Source organism: Narcine bancroftii, chromosome 11 (genome assembly GCF_036971445.1).
Source record: "Narcine bancroftii isolate sNarBan1 chromosome 11, sNarBan1.hap1, whole genome shotgun sequence".
Lineage (NCBI taxonomy): Eukaryota > Metazoa > Chordata > Chondrichthyes > Torpediniformes > Narcinidae > Narcine > Narcine bancroftii.
This window is the reverse complement of record NC_091479.1, coordinates 77774983-77796807: the sequence shown is the minus strand read 5'-3', so window position 1 is coordinate 77796807 and position 21825 is coordinate 77774983. Positions and strand designations below refer to the sequence as shown.

The window sequence follows — 21825 nt, the reverse complement described above, 5'->3', positions numbered from 1 at the left end:
TATGATTTGGAATATTTCCTTTGTTTCAAAGGAAAGATGAGTAACCTGGAGATAGTGGAGCTTGAATACACAAGCTGATATCATCCTTTCAGGAGGTTTTGCCGATTGTTTTCATATAATTAATAAAGTGAGAGCAATATGACAGGAGAGGATATACACCTTTGGTTTCCTATATCTTGAAAACAAAATCTTGAAATCACTGTCATACCAGATAAGAAAAAGCAGTATGGAGGAAAATATGTGTGGACAGGTTTGGAATTGAGGAGTATGGTGACATGCAGCTCTAACTTATTCATAAAATACGCCCTTTCTACTCGTTCCTCCCGAATCAACCCATTCACATTTTGAAAAATTAAGATAAAGTGTAATGGATTTAATTTAGAGCTGGATAATTTTGGTCATTTTGGATGTCCAACACTGTCACTCTTTGTACATACCTCCAGACAATGTGAATATAGCTTAACAAAGCATGAATATTTTGTAGGTAATTATTTCAAAGAGAACATATGTAGCTTCATTCCTACAACACTGGACACTAAGTAATTAAAGTTAAATTGGATATTGTACATTTGGATAAAATAAAGCATTGCTGGAAAACTGCTCTGAGAATAATTATGACATTAGTTTTCTTTCAATGAAATTAACAATCGTTTTTCTGCCGTTTTGAAATGAGAAAATTATTTTAAAGACGTATTCAGGTATCACACATTTTAATGCTCATGGCATGCTTCAGAGGTAATTTTACAAGTGTATAGGCTCAATGGAAATGATGCCTTTGTAAAGCTTTGCAGCTTGTAACCACACAAGTGAATTGTGTCTAAGCTTGTTGCGAAAACAGCAATATATTTGTATTACTTCCAAAAGGAATATAAACTTGTGTGGACATAATTTTGTTTACAAGAAACAATAATTTATTAAATTAAAATATAGAGATTAAGGAAGTAAAAGTAATAATTGTGAATTTCACAATATCACCTCTAATAATTGATTTTAGTTTTTGTATCCTCTTGTTAATGCTTTGATTTACACTTATATGTTCCAAATACTTGTCTACTTCTTTACAAAATTGTTTTCTATTCTGGCACCTACTTGTGATAACACATTCCAAGTTTATAGCCTTTGAGTGATGCATATTTGCTGCCTTTAAACAACTCAACTAAGGATGTAAGCTTAGATTCTTTGTCCTCAAAAATTTTATAAACTTATATTACTTTGACCATCTCTTCTATAAATATGCTACATAATTACTTCCAAAGAAGCTAGAATTTGTTATGTTGTTATGACAATAAGCTTTTCAAGACATAAAAATTCTAACACTGTTTAGGTTGATAATTGTTCCACATTATATCAAAACTTAAGAGAATGGAACAAATGTGATTTTTTTTCCCTCAACTATTTCCACTTTTCTTTAAACACTGCACTACAATTACAGATAATTATAATCATGAAGAACAATAGGTGAGAACTTTAGGGAAATCTGTGGAAAAGCAAGTTATAAGTACAAGTTTGTTTGTAATGTATCCTGTCCTTCAGCCATTCAGATAATTGCATCTTGACTCCATTGTTGCTAATTATTGGACAGTGGCTTGTTCATGTCCAAGTGGAGGGGAAACTTTATTACAAAATTGGATTGTTTTCTCTGGAACATTGGAGACTGGGGTGGGGGTTGGGGGAGACCTAACAGAAAGGTTTAGAAAATTGGAAGACATTGATAGGAAACAGTCAAAATCTTTTATCCTGGGAAAAAAAGCAATCACAAATAAGAGGACACGTGTTTAAGGTGAGATCTGCAAAGTTTAAAGGAGATGTGCAGGGCATTTTTTAATTACATAGAGTGGTAAGTGTCTGGATCAGGCTGCCAGGGGTAGTGGTGGAAGCAGATTCAATGGTAGCATTTATGAAGCTTTTAGAATCTAGATAGACACATGAATATTCAGGGAACTGAAATAAGTATCATTTCTAAGCAGCAGTTTTAGTTTAATTTGTCATCATGTTTGATGCAGATGTTGTGGAACAAAGAGACTGTTCCTGTGTTGTATAATTCTATGATGCTCATATAGACTAACACATAGTTTGAAACTGGATTCAGGCAATGTAAAGCCAAGCCACTTTATATGAAAGTAAAATTGTTAGATAGTAATAATTAATTTTTAAACAATTAGCAGAAGCCAAAATCTTTAACAAAGTGAGTAATTAAGTAAAAAGATGGCATGATTTTAAAAATAAATCAAGCCATTACTAGATTCTGGATTTAAAAAAAATTAAAAATCAAATATAGGATTGATTCAAAGTACAAAGCAAAATCAATTACTATTTGGACAGGAAAAGAGACATATTGGGAGCATAGATTAAGTAACTCAGAATTCATTTTACCCAAGGCAATTGGGCTATTAATTTTTTTCAATTAGATTTTTAACCAGCTGAGACACTCTTTACAATACTTTTCCTTTATGTTCTACTTTCTCCATTCTATTACGTTTTATAAAAATCAGTATGTCATCATTTTATTACATTTAAAAGAGCAATATTTATCATTATGGGGACCAATTTACCCAGTCCTCTTGCCACAAAAAAATGGAACAGAAATATTTTACATACATTCTTAGATCTACAGGGAAAATAATTATTTTAGGTTTAAAATAACTATAATTTCAAATTTTGAAATATTCTGCATTTCCTTTTTTGGTAGATTATCAATTTCATAGCCAATTGACAATCACTAGTTAATGTCAATCCATCAGCAACAAAAATCTGTCAAAGAATGTTTAGAATACTATCACACAAGGAATCTCCAGCAATGATGGAAGAGAAGATGAAAAGCAATATCAGAGAATCATGATTAATTAACTCCAGTTTTAGGCCTTAAAAGTTTCTAGATTGGGGGACAATATTAAAAATGAAGGAGGCGAGCAGGTCTATAATTTGAAGACAGAAAAAAATAATGAGTTAGGGCATCACGAAGTGTCATGTTTTGATTTCAACCTGATGAGAGGGGAAAAAAAGTGTAATGGATTTAATTTAGAGCTGGATAATTTTAGTCATTTTGGATGTCCAACACTGTCACATGAAATTGATATCTACAACTGACTAAGTGACCCTTGGTTATCTGGACTATGCTCACATACAAAAATGTGGAATTCAGATATTCAGTTATCAAAGACATGTCTTCAAAAATGGAAGCCTGCCTTGCTCAAAAGACTTTGAACAAGGTAACACAGGAAAGGGAGCATGAGATAACAAACATAGTTGGATAAGCATTGAGAAAGCAGAAAATGTGCTTCATACACCCTTTACCATTCCCACATGTGATCCCAGGAATCAGTTGAATTGTTGCTCCATTCTCTGTCACGCTACATGGAAAGGCAGGATTAAGTAAGAAACAATCAGCAGATGATAAATGGAAACAGATGGCATTTGGGTGAACTTAAAAAACCTGGACATCAGAAGAATCATTTACTGTTTGGAATAATATAAACAGTGAAATCAAACCCTGGCTTTCAAGGAAGGCAGAACGAGAAGCTACAGTATTGGAAATGTCCAGAGGGGAAAAAAAATCTGCACATCGATGAAGTTATTTCATGTTGTCAATATGTTGGCTATGTTGTTTCTTGACAGAGTCTGGTGATTCATGTACTGTATGTTAAATGTATTAAGATCAACAACACAGTTGCATTATGGGTTTATGCAGATCTCAATAACACATCACTTAAATCACTGACAGTGAACATTGAGGTGCATTCTTACAGGACGTTTTTTACACCCTGTCTCGAAACTATGTTCAACCATTCCAATCTTCATGACTACACGCACAATATTTTAAAATCAAACAAAGGGACTTTCAGCCAAGGTAGAATAAAAACAATTATCCTTTTGAAAACAAGCCAGTTATTGTTACAATATAATGAATGGGCTCATGGTGTGTAGATACTCATATGTATAGGCATACGTTGCTCCCCAGGCTTCAGTTGGTTAATCACAGCTAATCTCATGTCCAAAGGAAATCTGAAAATAATTTTGAATTTGACTTCATTTCTGTTATTATGAAATAAGCAGTTCCATTCTCGTCTGTGTTATGAATGTATTTATGTCTAGGTATGGATTTGGTGGAGTTCTTGGAGGAACTCATTTGTGCTTAATCCTTCCATGTGCGCTCTGACCTGTGCCAACAAATGAACTGATTGCAATCTGGCTCTGATGCGGCCAAAACAAGCGAGTTTAGTTTCACACAGGTGCTGTGCCAAACTGATCCACAATGTATCAATACACACTCATTAACCAAGTGCTATAGCTGTTCAATGTAGGAAGGAATGATCAAATGACAATGTTTAATGCACAAATATGCAAATTTTTTGAATAGTACATTATTCCTGGAGTCAAGTCACTCAACTCCAACTTGATCCAGATCTGCCAGAGAAGATATTCTGAAAATAGTTGTTTTTGCCTCATGAAGCTGACTGAATAATGGTTACCTTATAATGGTAGAAAATAAACCTTAATCATTAAATGAATAATTTCCAGTTTGGAGACAAAATGATTCTCACCTGCTCTGGTGAGGGTTTATGGTTTGCCTGCTCGGCTTGTGCTGAGGATTTCAAATGGTCCTCTTCATAATTATCTGCCATCAGCTTCATTCGGTTCTGGGTCTGTAACAGAATAAGGAAAACAGGAAATGTGCATAAACTTAGTTAGTTTCCTCTTTTGATGCAATTTATAATCCTGTTAAGTGAATCATAATCAGTGATTTCCTACCCACTCTGCCATTACATGGGTTATTTGGAGTGATTAAGAGTAAATAACTGCTGTAGTATTCCAAGCATCTTTAAGAATATTTTAAAAATCAGTACAGTGCAGGCCAACTTTTGAGGTGTAACTTCCATACAATGCAATGATAACAATCACGGGAAAGAATTTCAGTCCATTAGTATACGTTACTTTACCATGTGGATAGAGATAATATATATACAATGATAAATATTCACGGTTACTGTCGAGTAAGACAGCTCATTTTCTGGTGACAGAGAGATTTATGATTGGAGATGTGCAAGGAGGTTCAAGAGGCTGAAAGCTTTGGGAACCAAAACTGTTCTTCAATCTAGTGCAGGACTTCAGGTATCTGTAGCTTATTCCTGAAGGTAGCAGCAAGAAGAGATTATGAGCAGCAGGATGGTAGCTGCCTTCTTGAGGCATCTTACATAGATGTCTTCAGTGGATGAGAAGTTGGAGCATGTGATAGACTTGGCTGTGACCTTTCTATTCTACAAGAGCTCCATCAAGAGCATCCTGGCTGGCTGCATCACAGTGTGGTACAGGTTCTGTAGAGTATTGGATCAGAGCTCAATCCACAGAAACATTAGAGTGACAAAGAGGTTCACTAGGGTCTCCCTCCATCCCCATCGATGTGATCTACCAGAATCATTGAAGAGGGCTCACAAAATTGTTGCAGACCCCTACCACCAGGCATATAGCATGTTCCAGCTACTTCCATTGGGAAAGAGATTCAGAAGTACCAGAGCCAGAACAGGCTGAGAAATGACTTCTTCCCACGGCCGTGAGCCTGCTGAATGACTGATGAACTGCTCAAACAATCCCTCCGAGCATCTATTATTATATAACAATATTTATTTATTTTAGATACGTACTGCATAGTACATATGTACTCTTGTAAATATGAGTGCTATGTCTTTGTATGTTTTTACACTGAGGACCGAAGAATGCTCTTTCATCCAGTTGTACTTTACAATTTATGATAATAATAAACTTGAACCTATGTTTGGCACTTTCTGCAGCCTTCTGCATTCCAGAAAACTCAAATGACCAAACCAGGCCATGATACAACACAACAGAGTTATTGTATGCCCACTTAGTATAAAGTTGAGTGATAGGATACACATGCATCTGACCCCTCTTCAACATTATCAGCAATTGCTGCTCAAATGAAAGTCGAGACCAGTGGCACAATAGAAATTCAAAACTTCTGGATGTTGTGAGTTTCTGTGAGTCAAGGCAAATACACCTTAGTCCAAGTGGGCCTGAAGAAGGGACAGTTTGGCCTAGAGTACATGATCAAAAGCTTGGTGAGGGTGGAAACTCCTAACTTGAAACTGGATCCAACATATCATCCTCCACTGTCTACTACATATTCTCCTTTTCGCCTTCCGCAGAGACCACCCCCTCTGTGACTCCCTTGTCCACTCCTCCCTCCCCACCAATTGTCCTCTTGGGACATACCCCTGTGACCATAGGAGATGCTCCACGTGCTCACACCTCCTCCTTCGCCACCATTCTGGGACCCAAATAGTCCTACCAAGTGAAGCAACATTACACATGAATCTGCAGGGGTTATCTGTGTCCAGTGCTCCCATTGTAATCTCTTCTACATCGGGGAGACTGGGCACAGACTGGGAGATCACTTTATTGAGCACCTCGACTCTGTCTGCCGCAATACCTTGGATCTCCCAGGGTCCACCCATTTCAATTTCCCATTCCCTTGCTGATATGTCTGTCCATGGTCTCATGCATTGCCAGACTGAGAGCACCCACAAATTGGAAGAACACTTACTTTCTGATTGGGCACCCTCCAACTGGATGCCATTAATATCGACTTCTCTGACCTTCTTTAAAACCCCCCAGCCCCCCTCAATTCTTCCCCCATTGTCTCCCCCCTCTTCCTTTTCCCTTATCATAACTAATTAACACTTTTTGTCTCGACTCCACCCATTGCCATCACTTGTCTGTATTCTGAGATTTCCTGTTTTTTCTCCATTCTTCTTATTCATTGAAGAAGGGCTCAGGCCTGAAATGTCAGCAATATATCTTTGTCTCCTATTGTCGCTGAAAGACTGGCTTAATTCCACCAGAATTTTGGTGTCTTTTTACTACAATCACAGTGTCTGCAAACTTTTGTGCTTTACAGAGATAAAGCCATTAACTTTAGGGATGAATAATTGGATCTATGTGGACATTCATGCTAGTTATAATGGAGATTACAGAGGTGAGGAAAAATGAGGCTGTGAAAGATTTTGAAAGCAAGGATGATAATTCTAAAACTTTATAACTCCTTAGTCTTTTCTAGTTTCTGCTCTGCTGCATGTTCATGACTCATTTGACCCTGCATCCATACTCTAACCTTCAAAGCGATGGCAAATGATTTTAATCTGTTTTTCCGCAAGAATTAGAATTTATTGTCATGAGCAAGTCACGAAATGCAGTGTCTTCCAGCAGCATCACAGAGCAAACATTCATTTTATGAACCATCTTACAAGAATAATAGATAAAAAATAAAAAGTCATGCACGAAAAGTCATGTCTTTGGTTCATTGATGATTCAGGAATCTGATGGTAGCGGCGAAGAAGCTGTCCGTGTGCAGCTGTGCGCTCATCTTTAGGCTCTCGATGGCAGCGGAGTGAAGAGGGCATGGCCTGGGTGGTGGAGGTCTTTGAGGATAGAGGGTGTTTTAATAAGTCACCACCTCATGTAGATGTCCTCGATGGAGTGAAGACAGGTGCCCCTCATGTCACAGGCCGAGTTAACAAGAAGAAATATTAAAGTAGACATTAGACAGATACTGGGTGAGATGACTGTGATAGTTATCCAGCAACACTAACAAGGTGACAAAATCATCTTGTTTGGCTTTAATATCATGGGAGCCACAAACTGCAAGCACAAACTTAATGCCAAGAGGCAGCTTGCCATTCTGGAAGCAGTGTAAAAAATATCTGCCCATCTACGGAAGCAGATGACTGTTTTCTATGCTGCCCATGCATTCTATAAATGTAAAGGGAAGACTTTAAAAGTAAACATCGTAAATGTGTTTTTAATATTTCTAAGGTGACTAGTTTTTAATAGATGTAGACATTATTAATCCTCTGATGAAGATAGACAAGGTGTAAACATGTACAAAGGACAACATCACTGCAGCCTTTCTCCCTCTTTAGACAAATCATAATGTGCCAAAGTTTATTAGTTTCATGTAGTAGATTGGTACTCTTTACCCAAAAACATCTATTAGAAAAAAAACATTTAAAACTCAGCAATATGTCTGTCTGACTAGCCTTTTGATGGATGAAGGTCAATGAATGTAGAAGCTGAAGATGGTGGGCCTAAAATGTTTCCTTGAAGAAAAACAAAGGAGAAATGCTTGACCTCTGACAAACACAACAATCTGTACAAAGTACAACTCAGATACTAGAGAGTTTTCTGCTTGATTCACCTTGACTTCAAGGAAGGACCTCTTTATAACATCCTTCATCAAATACTGTCATTCTGATCTCACCTTTTCTAGTTTGTTTTTATTAATTCTATATTAATGATCTGGAATTGAATGGCCCTGGTTAAATCCAGAACCGTTACTAAGTTATTAGTGGGTAAGTGCTACTTATCACACTATCAACAGCATCATCCATGATATTGCCGTTTATCTAAAATACATTGACGGAGCAGTGTTAAACTGAAATGGATTCATCCATTTTTGTGGAGAGATTGCAACTGGAAAATTTTCCACATTGGCATAGAGATGCTATTGCTATTGTGACAGAAAAGTTTGGATAAAGGTGTGACAAGGTGTATTCAAGTCTCCACCACTTTGGGTGTTGTTTGGTCTCAACCTCTGCTGCTGGTCCTTTTTGATATCACGTGATTTGAGCCGACTTGGCTGAACATGGTTCTGCTTGGGAGAAGCACCAAACAAGCCATCCACTCAGCACAAGAGGTAATGAAGGATAGTAACAAGTCATTTAATTAACAATCCAAAGGCAGGGGCAATGATCTGAAGACAAGTTCTGAAACAATATTTTAGTTACAAAATACCTCTGAGCCTGTGAAAGCATACCGTCACACACTGTATTCCAGCATTTATCACGACATAGTGTTTGTTTTTGATTCACAATCAATTTATTGTCAGCAAAAACAAAGCCAAATTTTCTTCCTCTTGCCAAGCTTGTCTGTGTCTGTTTTGGTTGAAGAGAAATGTTGAAAAAATTTCAATTTCTACAACTGGGTATTATTGAATTCTCCATTGCAGGCATTACAGACAAAATGAAACAAAGTTCATTGGAAAAAAAATACTCGTCCATGTGTTTTTAATACCAAAACAAAAATATCTTTTCTTTTATATGATGTAGCTTATATGGCTCAGTTCCATCAATGCTTCAACATTTTCCTGTGTTATCAATATAACTGAGCAGGTTCTCACAAGAAATTAACAGCAAGCAATGTTTTTGAATTGATTGTTTGAATTATTTATTGTTACATATATCAAAATATTTATTGTCAGTGTCGTGAGAAACAGTGAAAAACTTTGTTCAATGTGCTTTGCAGCCTGTCCTTGAGTACAACTGGTATTGCAAAATCAAACAAAAGTGCAGAGTATAGCATTATAGAGAAAAGCTTCAATGAATGCATTGCAAGGGCAGCATCGCTTTATTGAAGAGAGGTCCGTTTAATAGCATGAAACTCTGGTGCTGTTTGTTTTCAAACTCATGCAATGGAAGGGGGGGGGGCGCGAGAAGAAAGTGTGACTGGGTTGACATAGGTCTTTTAGTATATTGGCCACATTCTCAAGGCAGCAGAATGTACGTACAGAGTCGATGGAGGGGAGGATGGCCTGGGATGAAGTCATAACTCTCTGCAATTTCTTACAGTCTTGGGTAGAACCATTCACAGTCCAAGTTATGGTGCATTCGGATAGTTATTTTCAGTAAGACATACAGGAAACATGCCAAATTTCTTTAAACCTTTAAGGAAGGAGAAGTGTTGGTGATGACCTGTTTCCTCTCTGGTTGTCACTTATACAGGGTCTCTGTGCTTGGTTAGGTAGGACAGATTATTGGTGATATTTCACCTTAAAATTTTTAAAGGTTTCTCCCATCACCACTTCAGCATTGTTGATACAGTCAGGGATGTGTTTTCTACCTCACTGAAATCACTAACAGCAACTTTGTTTTGTTGACATTAAAAAGGAAGTTGTTGCCTGACACCATGCCACAAGACTATCTATTTCCTTTCTGGATAGCTTCTCATCATTGTTTAACTAGCTCATTTTGGATTGTTGAGAATAAATATGTCATAAAACATCTCAGAAATGAAGAATTAAACAACACATAATAGAAAAATACATAATACAAAAATACTTAATTGATGGGGTTGGAGACTCTATCAAATTTTAAAATTGATGGATTACATTTTTTTAATTAAAGGAGGACATGCTAACTAGATTAGGAAACATCAACTCAAAAGGCTGAAGCTCAAATCCCATAATTGTCGCTCTTTCCTTAACTGACAAAACAAATCATGGCCAATCTCATTAATCTCATTATTTCAGGCTGTAATAATTAGAAACACGCAACTGTATGGAATATTTAGCTAGATTAACAACAAAAAATTTGCAAAGTGTAAAAGAAAACAAGGGAATTTTTGAAAAGGACCAAAGATTCTATCACAATTCAGCAATTAACAAGCGTATATGAATGATTTACTTTCCTTGGCAAACAATCATCTTGCCCACTTTAGTTGCAACAGGATTTCCTCTATTCATTATTCCCAGTTCTTACTTTGTCACATAGCAATAAAATGATTTTATTTATCAGTATCAGAAGAACACAAACAGCATGGGATAATCCCACATGATTATACTGAGCTGTTCAGTTTTTAACTCAATGGAAAAGCAATCTCAAATCTAATCCCAGTCTATTTACTGGTTTAAGGTTGAGTAGCTATTGGAATGACATACACTTCTATAATTATATTGTTGCACAATTGTATCATTGCCCACTGTGTAGTTGACTCATGAATAAAATGAGAAGGTGGCTGTATCGTCAACACTTACAAAACAAGGCCTTGTACCAACCTAACTCTACTGGCTGTAGGCTATAAAGGTTGAGGGTAAGTCCCTGGAAAAAGTGCACCATTTCTCATTTGGCGAAGGTAGCCATGAATGATGAAATTCAGTATTGCCTTCAGTGCACAAACACAGCCTTTGGCCGACTAAGGAAAGGGTATTTGAAGATCAAGGTCTTAGATCTGGTACAAATATCATGATCTACAAGGAAGGAGTGATCCCTGCTGCTCTGAGATTTGGACTACCCACAGATAGCACCTGAAGACACTTTAAAGATGTCAACCTTTGGCTTGGCTTCGCGGACGAAGATTTATGGAGGGGGTAAAAAGTCCACGTCAGCTGCAGGCTCGTTTGTGGCTGACAAGTCCGATGCGGGACAGGCAGACACGGTTGCAGCGGTTGCAGGGGAAAATTGGTTGGTTGGGGTTGGGTGTTGGGTTTTTTCTCCTTTGCCTTTTGTCAGTGAGGTGGGCTCTGCGGTCTTCTTCAAAGGAGGTTGCTGCCCGCCAAACTGTGAGGCGCCAAGATGCACGGTTTGAGGCGTTATCAGCCCACTGGCGGTGGTCAATGTGGCAGGCACCAAGAGATTTCTTTAGGCAGTCCTTGTACCTTTTCTTTGGTGCATCTCTGTCACGGTGGCCAGTGGAGAGCTCGCCATATAACACGATCTTGGGAAGGCGATGGTCCTCCATTCTGGAGACGTGACCCATCCAGCGCAGCTGGATCTTCAGCAGCGTGGACTCGATGCTGTCGACCTCTGCCATCTCGAGTACCTCGACGTTAGGGATGAAAGCGCTCCAATGGATGTTGAGGATGGAGCGGAGACAACGCTGGTGGAAGCGTTCTAGGAGCCGTAGGTGGTGCCGGTAGAGGACCCATGATTCGGAGCCGAACAGGAGTGTGGGTATGACAACGGCTCTGTATACGCTTATCTTTGTGAGGTTTTTCAGTTGGTTGTTTTTCCAGACTCTTTTGTGTAGTCTTCCAAAGGCGCTATTTGCCTTGGCGAGTCTGTTGTCTATCTCATTGTCGATCCTTGCATCTGATGAAATGGTGCAGCCGAGATAGGTAAACTGGTTGACCGTTTTGAGTTTTGTGTGCCCGATGGAGATGTGGGGGGGCTGGTAGTCATGGTGGGGAGCTGGCTGATGGAGGACCTCAGTTTTCTTCAGGCTGACTTCCAGGCCAAACATTTTGGCAGTTTCCGCAAAGCAGGACGTCAAGCGCTGAAGAGCTGGCTCTGAATGGGCAACTAAAGCGGCATCGTCTGCAAAGAGTAGTTCACGGACAAGTTTCTCTTGTGTCTTGGTGTGAGCTTGCAGGCGCCTCAGATTGAAGAGACTGCCATCCGTGCGGTACCGGATGTAAACAGCGTCTTCATTGTTGGGGTCTTTCATGGCTTGGTTCAGCATCATGCTGAAGAAGATTGAAAAGAGGGTTGGTGCCAGAACACAGCCTTGCTTCACGCCATTGTTAATGGAGAAGGGTTCAGAGAGCTCATTGCTGTATCTGACCCGACCTTGTTGGTTTTCGTGCAGTTGGATAATCATGTTGAGGAACTTTGGGGGACATCCGATGCGCTCTAGTATTTGCCAAAGCCCTTTCCTGCTCACGGTGTCGAAGGCTTTGGTGAGGTCAACAAAGGTGATGTAGAGTCCTTTGTTTTGTTCTCTGCACTTTTCTTGGAGCTGTCTGAGGGCAAAGACCATGTCAGTAGTTCCTCTGTTTGCGCGAAAGCCGCACTGTGATTCTGGGAGAATATTCTCGGCGACACTAGGTATTATTCTATTCAATATTATGTCCACAAAACACTCAAGATTCATCCAAATTCATTAGAAGATAAGCACACCAAAATCAAATGAAGATTCTATGGAAGTACCAGAGTCCTTTCTCATGGTAATATTCCCAGCAGGAAGACTCTGAAGTACATTTGGTTTCATTGGCGTTTTGTGTATGTCTTACCCCAAACTTCCAAGCTCTGTCACAAGAAGAAATGTCAGACAGAGGAAAAGATTCAAGAAGTTGTTGGAAGCTTTCTTGAAAAATTGCAACTTTTCCACAGACTCTGATCTGTAGCTGCTTAAAATGGAGAAGCTGCATTCAGAATGATTTGGAGAATCTTGAGGCAATGTATATAAAGCGCACAGAGACCTTGTGTAAGTGAAAACTAGAGTAGAATCCCAAGGAACTGCTTAGGTCTGGATGAAATGATTAAAAATACAAAAACATACTGTTTTCTGGGACTCTGCAGATTTCTATGAGTAAAAAGGAGAACTGTGTGGAAACAAAGCTCATCTAAAAGAAAGAGAAGTGTAGAAAGGACCAGAAATTAGAAAAGAAATCAGGATAACGTCAAGTTAAGATAAGGTTATTACAGTGGGGTGAAAGCTTTAAAAGAGCAAGGGGCTCAAAACAGAGAATATCGGAAATTTCCAATAGTTTAGAGCTAGAGACAGATTGAGAGATGAGGACTGTAAAGGCCATGTGAAAAGAGTGGGGTTGAAAATAACATTCAAATTTTAAAACTAGCATTCCAAACTCACAAACAAGATTAAAATTTACTGATATCTATATGTCCTATGGACGCTGCCTGACCTGCTGAGTTCCTCCAGCATTTTTCTTGATTTTTGCTACATTTTATAGAACTCTTCCAACCCTGTAAAAGAGTACATTTCTAACACCCTTTGAACCTTATTCAGTACTCCAACTGCGTGCCACAATATTGGCAGATAATGGTGAAAATGAAGAAAATAAATTTGTGCATATTTCTTGTTCAATTACGTTGCTCGATTTTGAAATAGTTTCAAGATATTGCAAAAAGATTCAAGATTATTTTATTGTCATGTAATAGTACAGAGCATGTAATATTACACAAAGTGATTTACACACAGCATTCGTGGGATTTTTCTTTAATGAAGAGCCTCCAATATGTTGGCATTGGTCATTCACAATGGAATGACAAAAGCCTTCATGTTTATTACCCCATTACTTTGCAAGAAGAGAGCATTTATTCCTAGCACTTCTGTTGTTTCAGTAAACACAAATAAACAGACTGCAGAAGGTGAGAGAAAAAGATGGGGTGTGATAAAAAGATTGGCTAAAGTAAAATAGAAGGAAACAAGGAAAGGTTTACAATGTAGAATTAGACATGGAAAGGAACAACTCAAAGGACAAAGACCAGATTAATATCTCTCAGAAAGGCTGAGGAGAAGGAGGGGATGAGTGCAGTGAAGCTGCATGTCCCATGTATGTTATCCATCACAGTCAATGTCAACGCAGTGGTATTGCACATCCCACTTATTTTTACATATGGCAATGCCAGAATGCAATATAAATTGGTGGACTGAAATTTACAAGTTTTGGTCATTCTAGTGTGAACGACCAATGCCGGGATATCGGAGGCTATTGATAACAGAAAAATGGATGGACAGGATTCAGATCCCTTGCTGACCAGTGGCATTAGTGAGATATTCAGATACTCTGCTCATCTGAGGATTACGTACCTCATCCTGGTTTAGTGAGATGTCTCTTTGATTGGGACACTCCTTGCCTTCCTCTTTGCCCAACACACTGGTTCCAACTCTCGCTTGTCTGATGTCCCAAATAGATGCCTGTTAAACTGTTCACCATTTTTAACATTCCCCTTGGCCGGGCGATGAGTGGTGGCATTCGAGACACCCGGTCCCAGCAAATGAAACACATGTCCACTTGCCAAGCTGCATATATTAATCTTAATTGCAATAAAATGCAATTAAACATGTCGACATAAGGGTTTACCTAATGGTGGGACTGCGTCGACATCGATTGTGATGTCATATTCATTAGCCAAGTTAGTTCTGGAATACATGCAGTGCAGTTTACACTGCAGGCATTCTGGGAAAATTACAATGGGTCTAGGCGAAAAAAAGACGGAACTGGAATGGCACCCCCATTCCGGTTCTATGCTTTTTACACAGCACACGTTCTGTAAAAAGAGGGAATAATTTCCCGGAACGAAGTAGCTGTGTTAAAAACATAATAGTTGCCATGAGCATCACCCAGTGCCCCTTGCAGTATGAGAGAAAGGGACGCAAAAGAGAGTCCCTTCAGAGTCGCTGTGTATCTGTGGATTCACCTCCAGTGTTCTCACTGCCTCTGCAGCCACACAGACACTTCTTTGATCCATTGGCAACCCAAGGTCCAAATCCAAACCTCCAAATCCAAACATCCAACATGATCAGGAAGCCTTTTGGGAACCCTTCTTGGCCTCAGCACGCTCTCTAATCCCTGCTCCAATACCTGGATCCCATACACACAATTCATGCGTAATATTCAGCTGTAGGGCAACAAAGCCAGTACAAGTGGGACATGCGGGAACAAGAGTGAATTTACAAGTTCAGAATGTTTGCAGAGCTGCAATCTGTTTTACATCAGCTGATAAATACCAGAACAATAAGAGCCAGAAGAGAGATTGAGTAACAAAGCATTAATTCCAGTGAGTGTTTCACACATCATTCAAAACAGAGAGCTTATCTTAACATGGAGTTCCTGCATAGAGACTGTTCTCACAAACTACTTCAGATCATATATGGGCTCTAAATGTTTTATAGTCATTTTTATAATTTTCTTTATTATTGGTGAGTGCATGTTAGTGAAAATTTGATGTTTTGGTGTCTGTGAAAAAAACATCAAGGAACTTCAAGAAACCATGAAGTAATTTTAGCTTCAAATGATATGTTCAATTAACTTGGTTTTCATATTCAATTCCTTCAAAGCTGTAAATACTCCAGCAGCATCAGGAAAAAAATGCTTGGTTGAGAAATTATTAGGGTATAACATCAGTGAATAATTTTTGATTTTAGAAACAGCCACCTCACTCAAATAAAACCACATGTTTTTCAACAGAGTCCTGAAGAATAAAACACCCACTATGCAGGCATTACATGATGTTCATTGAGACTAGTTCTAAAAACATCACAAATGGTGAAAGTGAGGCTCAAGGGGTTTATGGAAGCAACAGTATTCAGGTATTTGGTTACACTGCAAACTTTACTGCCAATCATTCATTATTCTGCACATTATGTTCTGTATAATTTTACCTTGCACTTGTTGCCATGGTACAAATAGCATTGCAAAAGTAAAAGTTGATTAAAGAGAAATAAAATAGATATTATAGTTAAGATATCACCTTTTATTAACTGTATCATGTATACTGGTGCTTCTCTAAGGAGATGACAACCCTGAGGACATCTGTAGTGGAGGAAGTATTATTCCAAACTATTTAGATACCATCTAAATTGGAACAGTATAAGGATGGAAGAACAATGTGAATCCATGGAATGAGATGAGAGAGCATGGAGGAGTGCAAAAATTAATGTCAATAGTTGCCCTTTTTAAGCACTCTTTCCACTATAATTTTAGTTTTTTAGTTTGACAGTGAACACAAAGAACATATATGTAAATTGTACTCCATGCAATTTTAGATTTTGGATCTTTTTCCTCGATATAACTCGCAAGTTATTTTTCATGTGCCCATGATTCTTACCAGATTCTCCCATCACAGCCTCCCAATCATGTTCCCCATTGAAAAAGATCACAGCCAATTAAGATCTTGACCATTTTATTAACCATTCCTCATATTCTCTAATGCCAAATGTGGATCTCAATTTTGAATAAATTCAACAAATCAGTACCCACAGTTTTCTGAGAAAAATAATTCCAAAGTTTTGAAACTGTGAAAAGAAATGCCTCTTCTTCTCTATTTTAAATGGATGATCTCTTATGCTCAAACCGTGGCCCCAGTTTCAGATTCTCCAGCAAGAAGTAACATTCTCTCAGACTATGTACAATCAATCCTTCTCAGAATCGCATACATCTCAATGAGATCATTTCTCAATTTTCTCACCTGCATTAAGTATAAATTAACCTTAATCTCTGGTTCGTAGATCAGGCCTCTCTCTCCAGGAAGAAATCTTGTGAACCAACTCCAAGATAACTATATTTTTCTTTAACTACAGAGACCAACACTGCACACCATATTCCAAATGAAGTTCACTTAAGGAATCTTCATTCTGACCATGACCCTTATATCTGCATTCCATCATCTTTACTTGAAAGAACTAATATAAAATTTGTCTACATAATTATTCACTGTGCATGTGTTTTTACTTTCTGTTTTTTTATGAACCAGCACGTCGAATCTTTACATCAACCAATATTTACAAGCTTTCACAATTTAAAGAATATTATTTTTCTATTCTTTCCACTGAAGAACCTGACAGTTTTCCACACTATCCTCCATCTGCAAACTTGTTCGACAAGTCTATTTGCATTAAAAATGGCTTCTGCTGGTGTAGACCTGGGAGAACAGAGACACAGCGCTGCTCCAAAGTGTTCAACCACCTAATGACGGCGGCTTCGTATAGGCATTAAACGGCCTGTTAGAAGAATTGACAATGTTATTAAACTAAAATCCTGAAACCATTGGTCTGTGCCCAAGATGGTGGTGCCTGTGCTTGGCAATGGTCAGAAGGGGTTGCAGACTCTGGGCTGCAGTGGACCGGCACAGGGTACCAGAAACATGGAAAGCACCCCCACTGAGACTGAGAAGCAGAGGAGTTGACCCTACAGGATGGCAGCAGATCAGGAAAGGGCTCAGTGGCTGAGGGACCCACACAGGCTGCAGGCTACTTGTGGTCAGGGTAACCACATGGGCTGCTGGAGACTGACTCATGGCAACAAGGTATCAGAGACGGGATTAAAGAGGCTGCTGAGGGCAAGAAGGGCTCCAGAAGGGCCTCAAGTGCTGAAGGTTTCTTGATCGTATTGGAAGTTTCGATCTGGAGCTCAGGTTGCCAATAAATAGAACAGGAGTCCTTGTGTCTGCAGAGGATGTGGGAGCACTGGAGGCGAATCCACAGACATGTGAAGTCTCTGAAGGGACTCTCTTTTGCTTCTCTTTCTCTTGGGGTGACGAGAGATACTAATGGTGACTCTTTGGCTGCCTTACAGCAGGCCAATTTCATGTACTATTACCTATTCTGTTCTATTACATAGCAATAAAGGAATCTTGAATCTGTAAAATTTTGTCATATTCTTTGCATTCTTCTGATGGTTCACATTGCCACCTAGCTTTGTATCATTAAAACACTTCAATGCAAACCTTGATTTTTAGTTGTCAAAATGAGAGTGGAGGAGGGGCCATTACTGAATTTTGGCATTATTAGAGCAACCTGTTACTTAAAAATCTACCCTTTTATTCCTAGTGCCTGCTTTCCATGATTTAAGTAATCTTCTATAAATGCTCATATGTCATTCTCAATCCTGGAATCTCTTACATTGTATAATCCTTCAATGATAATGTGAACATTGTCACACATATAAAAATAATCTACGTGAGCATCAAAGTTCTCACTTGCTGCAGCTAAAAAGGTACATAAGACACACCAACTGAAATAGTGTACTTTATATCGGGGGTGGTCGACCTTTTAATTTTTGATTCAGACATACAGCTTGGTAACAGGTCATTTCAGCCCACGAGGATGTCTAAATTAAAAATTAAAAGGTTGGCCATTCCTGTTTATCCCAGAACAGAAATAGATAATAAATATCAGGAATAAATGGATAAGTAAAAATTCATAGTTACAGTTAGTGCAGGAAAAAAGTGGTTTCAATCGTACAGACCTGTCTTGTATGGTCTCATTCTAAAAATCCACAAATAATAACAGCAACTGCTCCCCCATTATTCACTTTGATAGTCACATTCTCAGATCAACTTTCAGATTTATCAAACATAATTTTTGTTCTTAAAACATGGTGGACTCTTCCTAATCATAATTAGCCAGATTCTGCTGGAACTAACCAATACCAGCACTTGTTTCCCATGTTACCCTTAAGAGTCATTTGGATCCACAAGGCCTGAAATGAGGCAGTCCACAAGTAGCAACCAGACCTAAGGTGGTCAATTTTGAGGCCCATGACCATCTGAATGGGCTTTTAACATCTTGCTGCCATTCAAGTCCTCTGATTTGATTTTAACCGTCTCAGATGATTTAAAATGAGATAGTAAATTAGTTAAACATAAAAATGATAAAATAACACATTCATGTAATTATGGCTGCCATTTAAATGAATGGGTTCATTCAAAGTGCTTCAGCCAAGGATGGGGTGTGAAATGTAACTTCCATCCAGACCCTCAACTCAGCACATTCGTGATCGAGTCCCAACATTGGCTGGGCTGTTGAATGTTGGGTATAAGGACTTTTAACTTATTCCTGACATGCATGGTTCAAGAATGAGCTGCAAGTTGATGAAGGTCCTCCACAGAGCTGGTTGATGAAGAACATGATTATCATAATACTTTTCTTTTTGACATAGAAGGCCATTTGACCTATTGAGTTTATGCAAGCCTTCTGAGCAATTCCATCAATTCCATTTCACACTAATATTTCCAAGTCATCTATTCTCTGACATATTCCCTTTAGCGCCTCACAATTCCCATACCATTCACCTACATTACAGGTCATTTCACAGCAACTAAATAACCGACCAGCCAACATATCTTTTGAATTTGAGAGGAAGCAGGAGTACAGGTAGAATATGAAAATTCCTCACAAACAGCACCTCGTATCAGGATCAAGTCCTGAGCTGTGAGGCAATTTGAGATGCATGTATTTTGTCCAGGATTATGTTTTGAATTCCCCAATGAAGGATTCATGCATGTTGCAAATAACAAATATCAGGTTATGTAGTCTGAAGTTTTCTTCCTTTTTTTTCTTCCCCCTTTCTGAAATGTTCTCTTTTTCAATTTTCTGGAAGAATTTTTCAGATTTTTGGAAAATTATCACAATTACTTGAGCTATCTCCACAGCTACCTCTTAGACATGGGCTGTCAGGTTCAAAGAATATGCTTTGTTTGGGTGGCATAATTTCACCAGCTGCTTCTCTGTGGCGAGATTAATTCCTTTCTTCCTGTTTGTCACTGGATGCTCATTTTGCCTCCACTTCCACTACATCTGTTTTGTCTTCTGCATTTAATGAAGATACAAAATGTTTGTTCAATACCTCAACCATTTTCTTAATCCTAGTTAATTTCTTCTCTTTGTGTCACTAGAAGACCCACATCATTGAGTAACCACATCTCAAAATATTTTCCCTCATTGCAATATTAATTTGCCTATCTTGTTACAAATATTTCAAAAAAACAATTCAAAGGCCTTTAATTTGATATTACCTTTTTCCTTAAATTGCTCCTTGAAACTCTCTATTCCTTCCTCTCTCATTCACTTTTCTCTATGATCTCTTTAAATCAGATGAAAATGGTTGTCTAGTTTGCCAGTATGCTGATCCCAACCTAGTTGAATAGAGACTGTCTGAAGAGTACAGCTCTCACATACCCCCTGTGGTGGTCCACCACCGGCCTAACACCTCTGCTTTATTTTCATTATTATTTCCTGATGGGATTAGCTGGAAGATACTGCCTGTGGGGTGGTAGGGGTCCTCCCTGAATTTGCAAGCTCTCTTTAAACCTCTGTACCTGCAGGAGGGTAAGGGGAAGGACAATACTCGGCCGGCTGTCAATCAGTCGGCCTGAATGGATCAAGCCCCACCCGGTCAGGTGTCAATCACCCTCCGGGATATAAGCCTGCGCCAGCCTCCCGAGGCCTCATTCAGAGTTGCTGCAGCCACAGCCAGCCTGGCTCTGTGGAAGTCTTTGTAGATTAAAGCCTGTTGTACAGTCTTTATCTTTGTGTGTGTCTGATTCTGGCTAACAGTGCACCACATCCCCATCCTCCTTATCCTAAGTACCAATGCCCCATTAATCAAAACTGTTTTCAAGTTTAAGTTTATTTGTGATTTGATTGAAACAATGTAACTCAATAAAACAATGTTCTCCGATCCACGGAGCAGAATAGTGCAAACACACAAAAAGACAGAACACACATACAAATAAATGATACATATACACTGTACATGCATTAAAATAAATATTAATAAATAGTAATGGCATGGAGAATTGTTTTAGTAGTCATTCAGCAAAAGAAGCTGCTCCTCCAGCCTGGTGGTTCTGTATTTTTATTTCCTGACGGGATTAGCTGGAAGATACTGCCTGTGGGGTGGTAGGGGTCCTCCCTGAATTTGCAAGCTCTCTTTAAACAACGATACCAGTAAATCATATCGATGAGGTGGGGGGGTGTGGTGGTGTATGGGAAGGGGGAAACCCCAGTGATCCTCTCTGTTGCTTTTATGGTCTGTGGATTGACCTCCAATCCGATGCTCTACAGCAGGGGTCTCAAGCTTGCGGCCCGCGGGCCAACTGTGGCCCTCGGGACGATAGTTTGTGGCCCCGCCTTAATATGAAAATTTAATGTTAGTGCGGCCCGCGAGTTTGATATGATTGGCACTTTTCAGTGTTGTGTGCGGAGCTGAACGAACCTACCAATCACGGTGGGATATATTGCTCTTGGGGGCGGGACATCGGCTGGGCTTATTGCGAATATAAGCATATTTGTGTGCATTTTCTATTTGTCATTATATGCACGCGGCACATGCGCAATTTCCGCGGCTGCTCCCGCTTCACGCGCTTCGGCGTCAAGTCTGAACCCGGAAGTTGTTGCTCAGCGGGACAGAAAAAGAAGCAGAAAAGACGCATCGGCTAAACACTGAAACTTCAATGCAACAGTGACACCATTTGAATCTGAATAATAATAATTATATTTCTCCAGTCAGCAACTATATGTGGTTTCTTCAGTCTTCTATATCTGCTGTATTATTATTATTTTCATTTTTTTCATTTATTACTGATTGATTTTATTTTTTTATCTTATTTTGTGTTAAAAAATAAAAATAAAGACATTTGATAACATTGGAATGTTTTTGTAAGAGCTTTTCTTGTGGAAAACCTGATGCAGCCCAGCCTCACCCAGACTCTACCTCCAGTGGCCCCCGGGTAAATTGAGTTTGAGACCTCTGCTCCAGAGCAACCTTACCGCACGGTGATGCAGCCAGCCAGG

General features: G+C 39.0%; 1 protein-coding gene across 7 annotated transcripts in view; it reads right to left on the bottom strand.

Moving 5' to 3' along the window:
* Positions 1–21825, bottom strand: part of LOC138745950 (ELKS/Rab6-interacting/CAST family member 1-like) — a 539260-nt gene that overhangs the window by 125945 nt on the left and 391490 nt on the right. For all 7 annotated transcript variants that reach the window (XM_069903518.1, XM_069903519.1, XM_069903525.1 and 4 more), the window contains one exon: positions 4542–4643. In XM_069903518.1, the coding sequence (XP_069759619.1) occupies positions 4542–4643 (102 nt within the window). The remainder of the gene's footprint in view (positions 1–4541; positions 4644–21825) is intronic.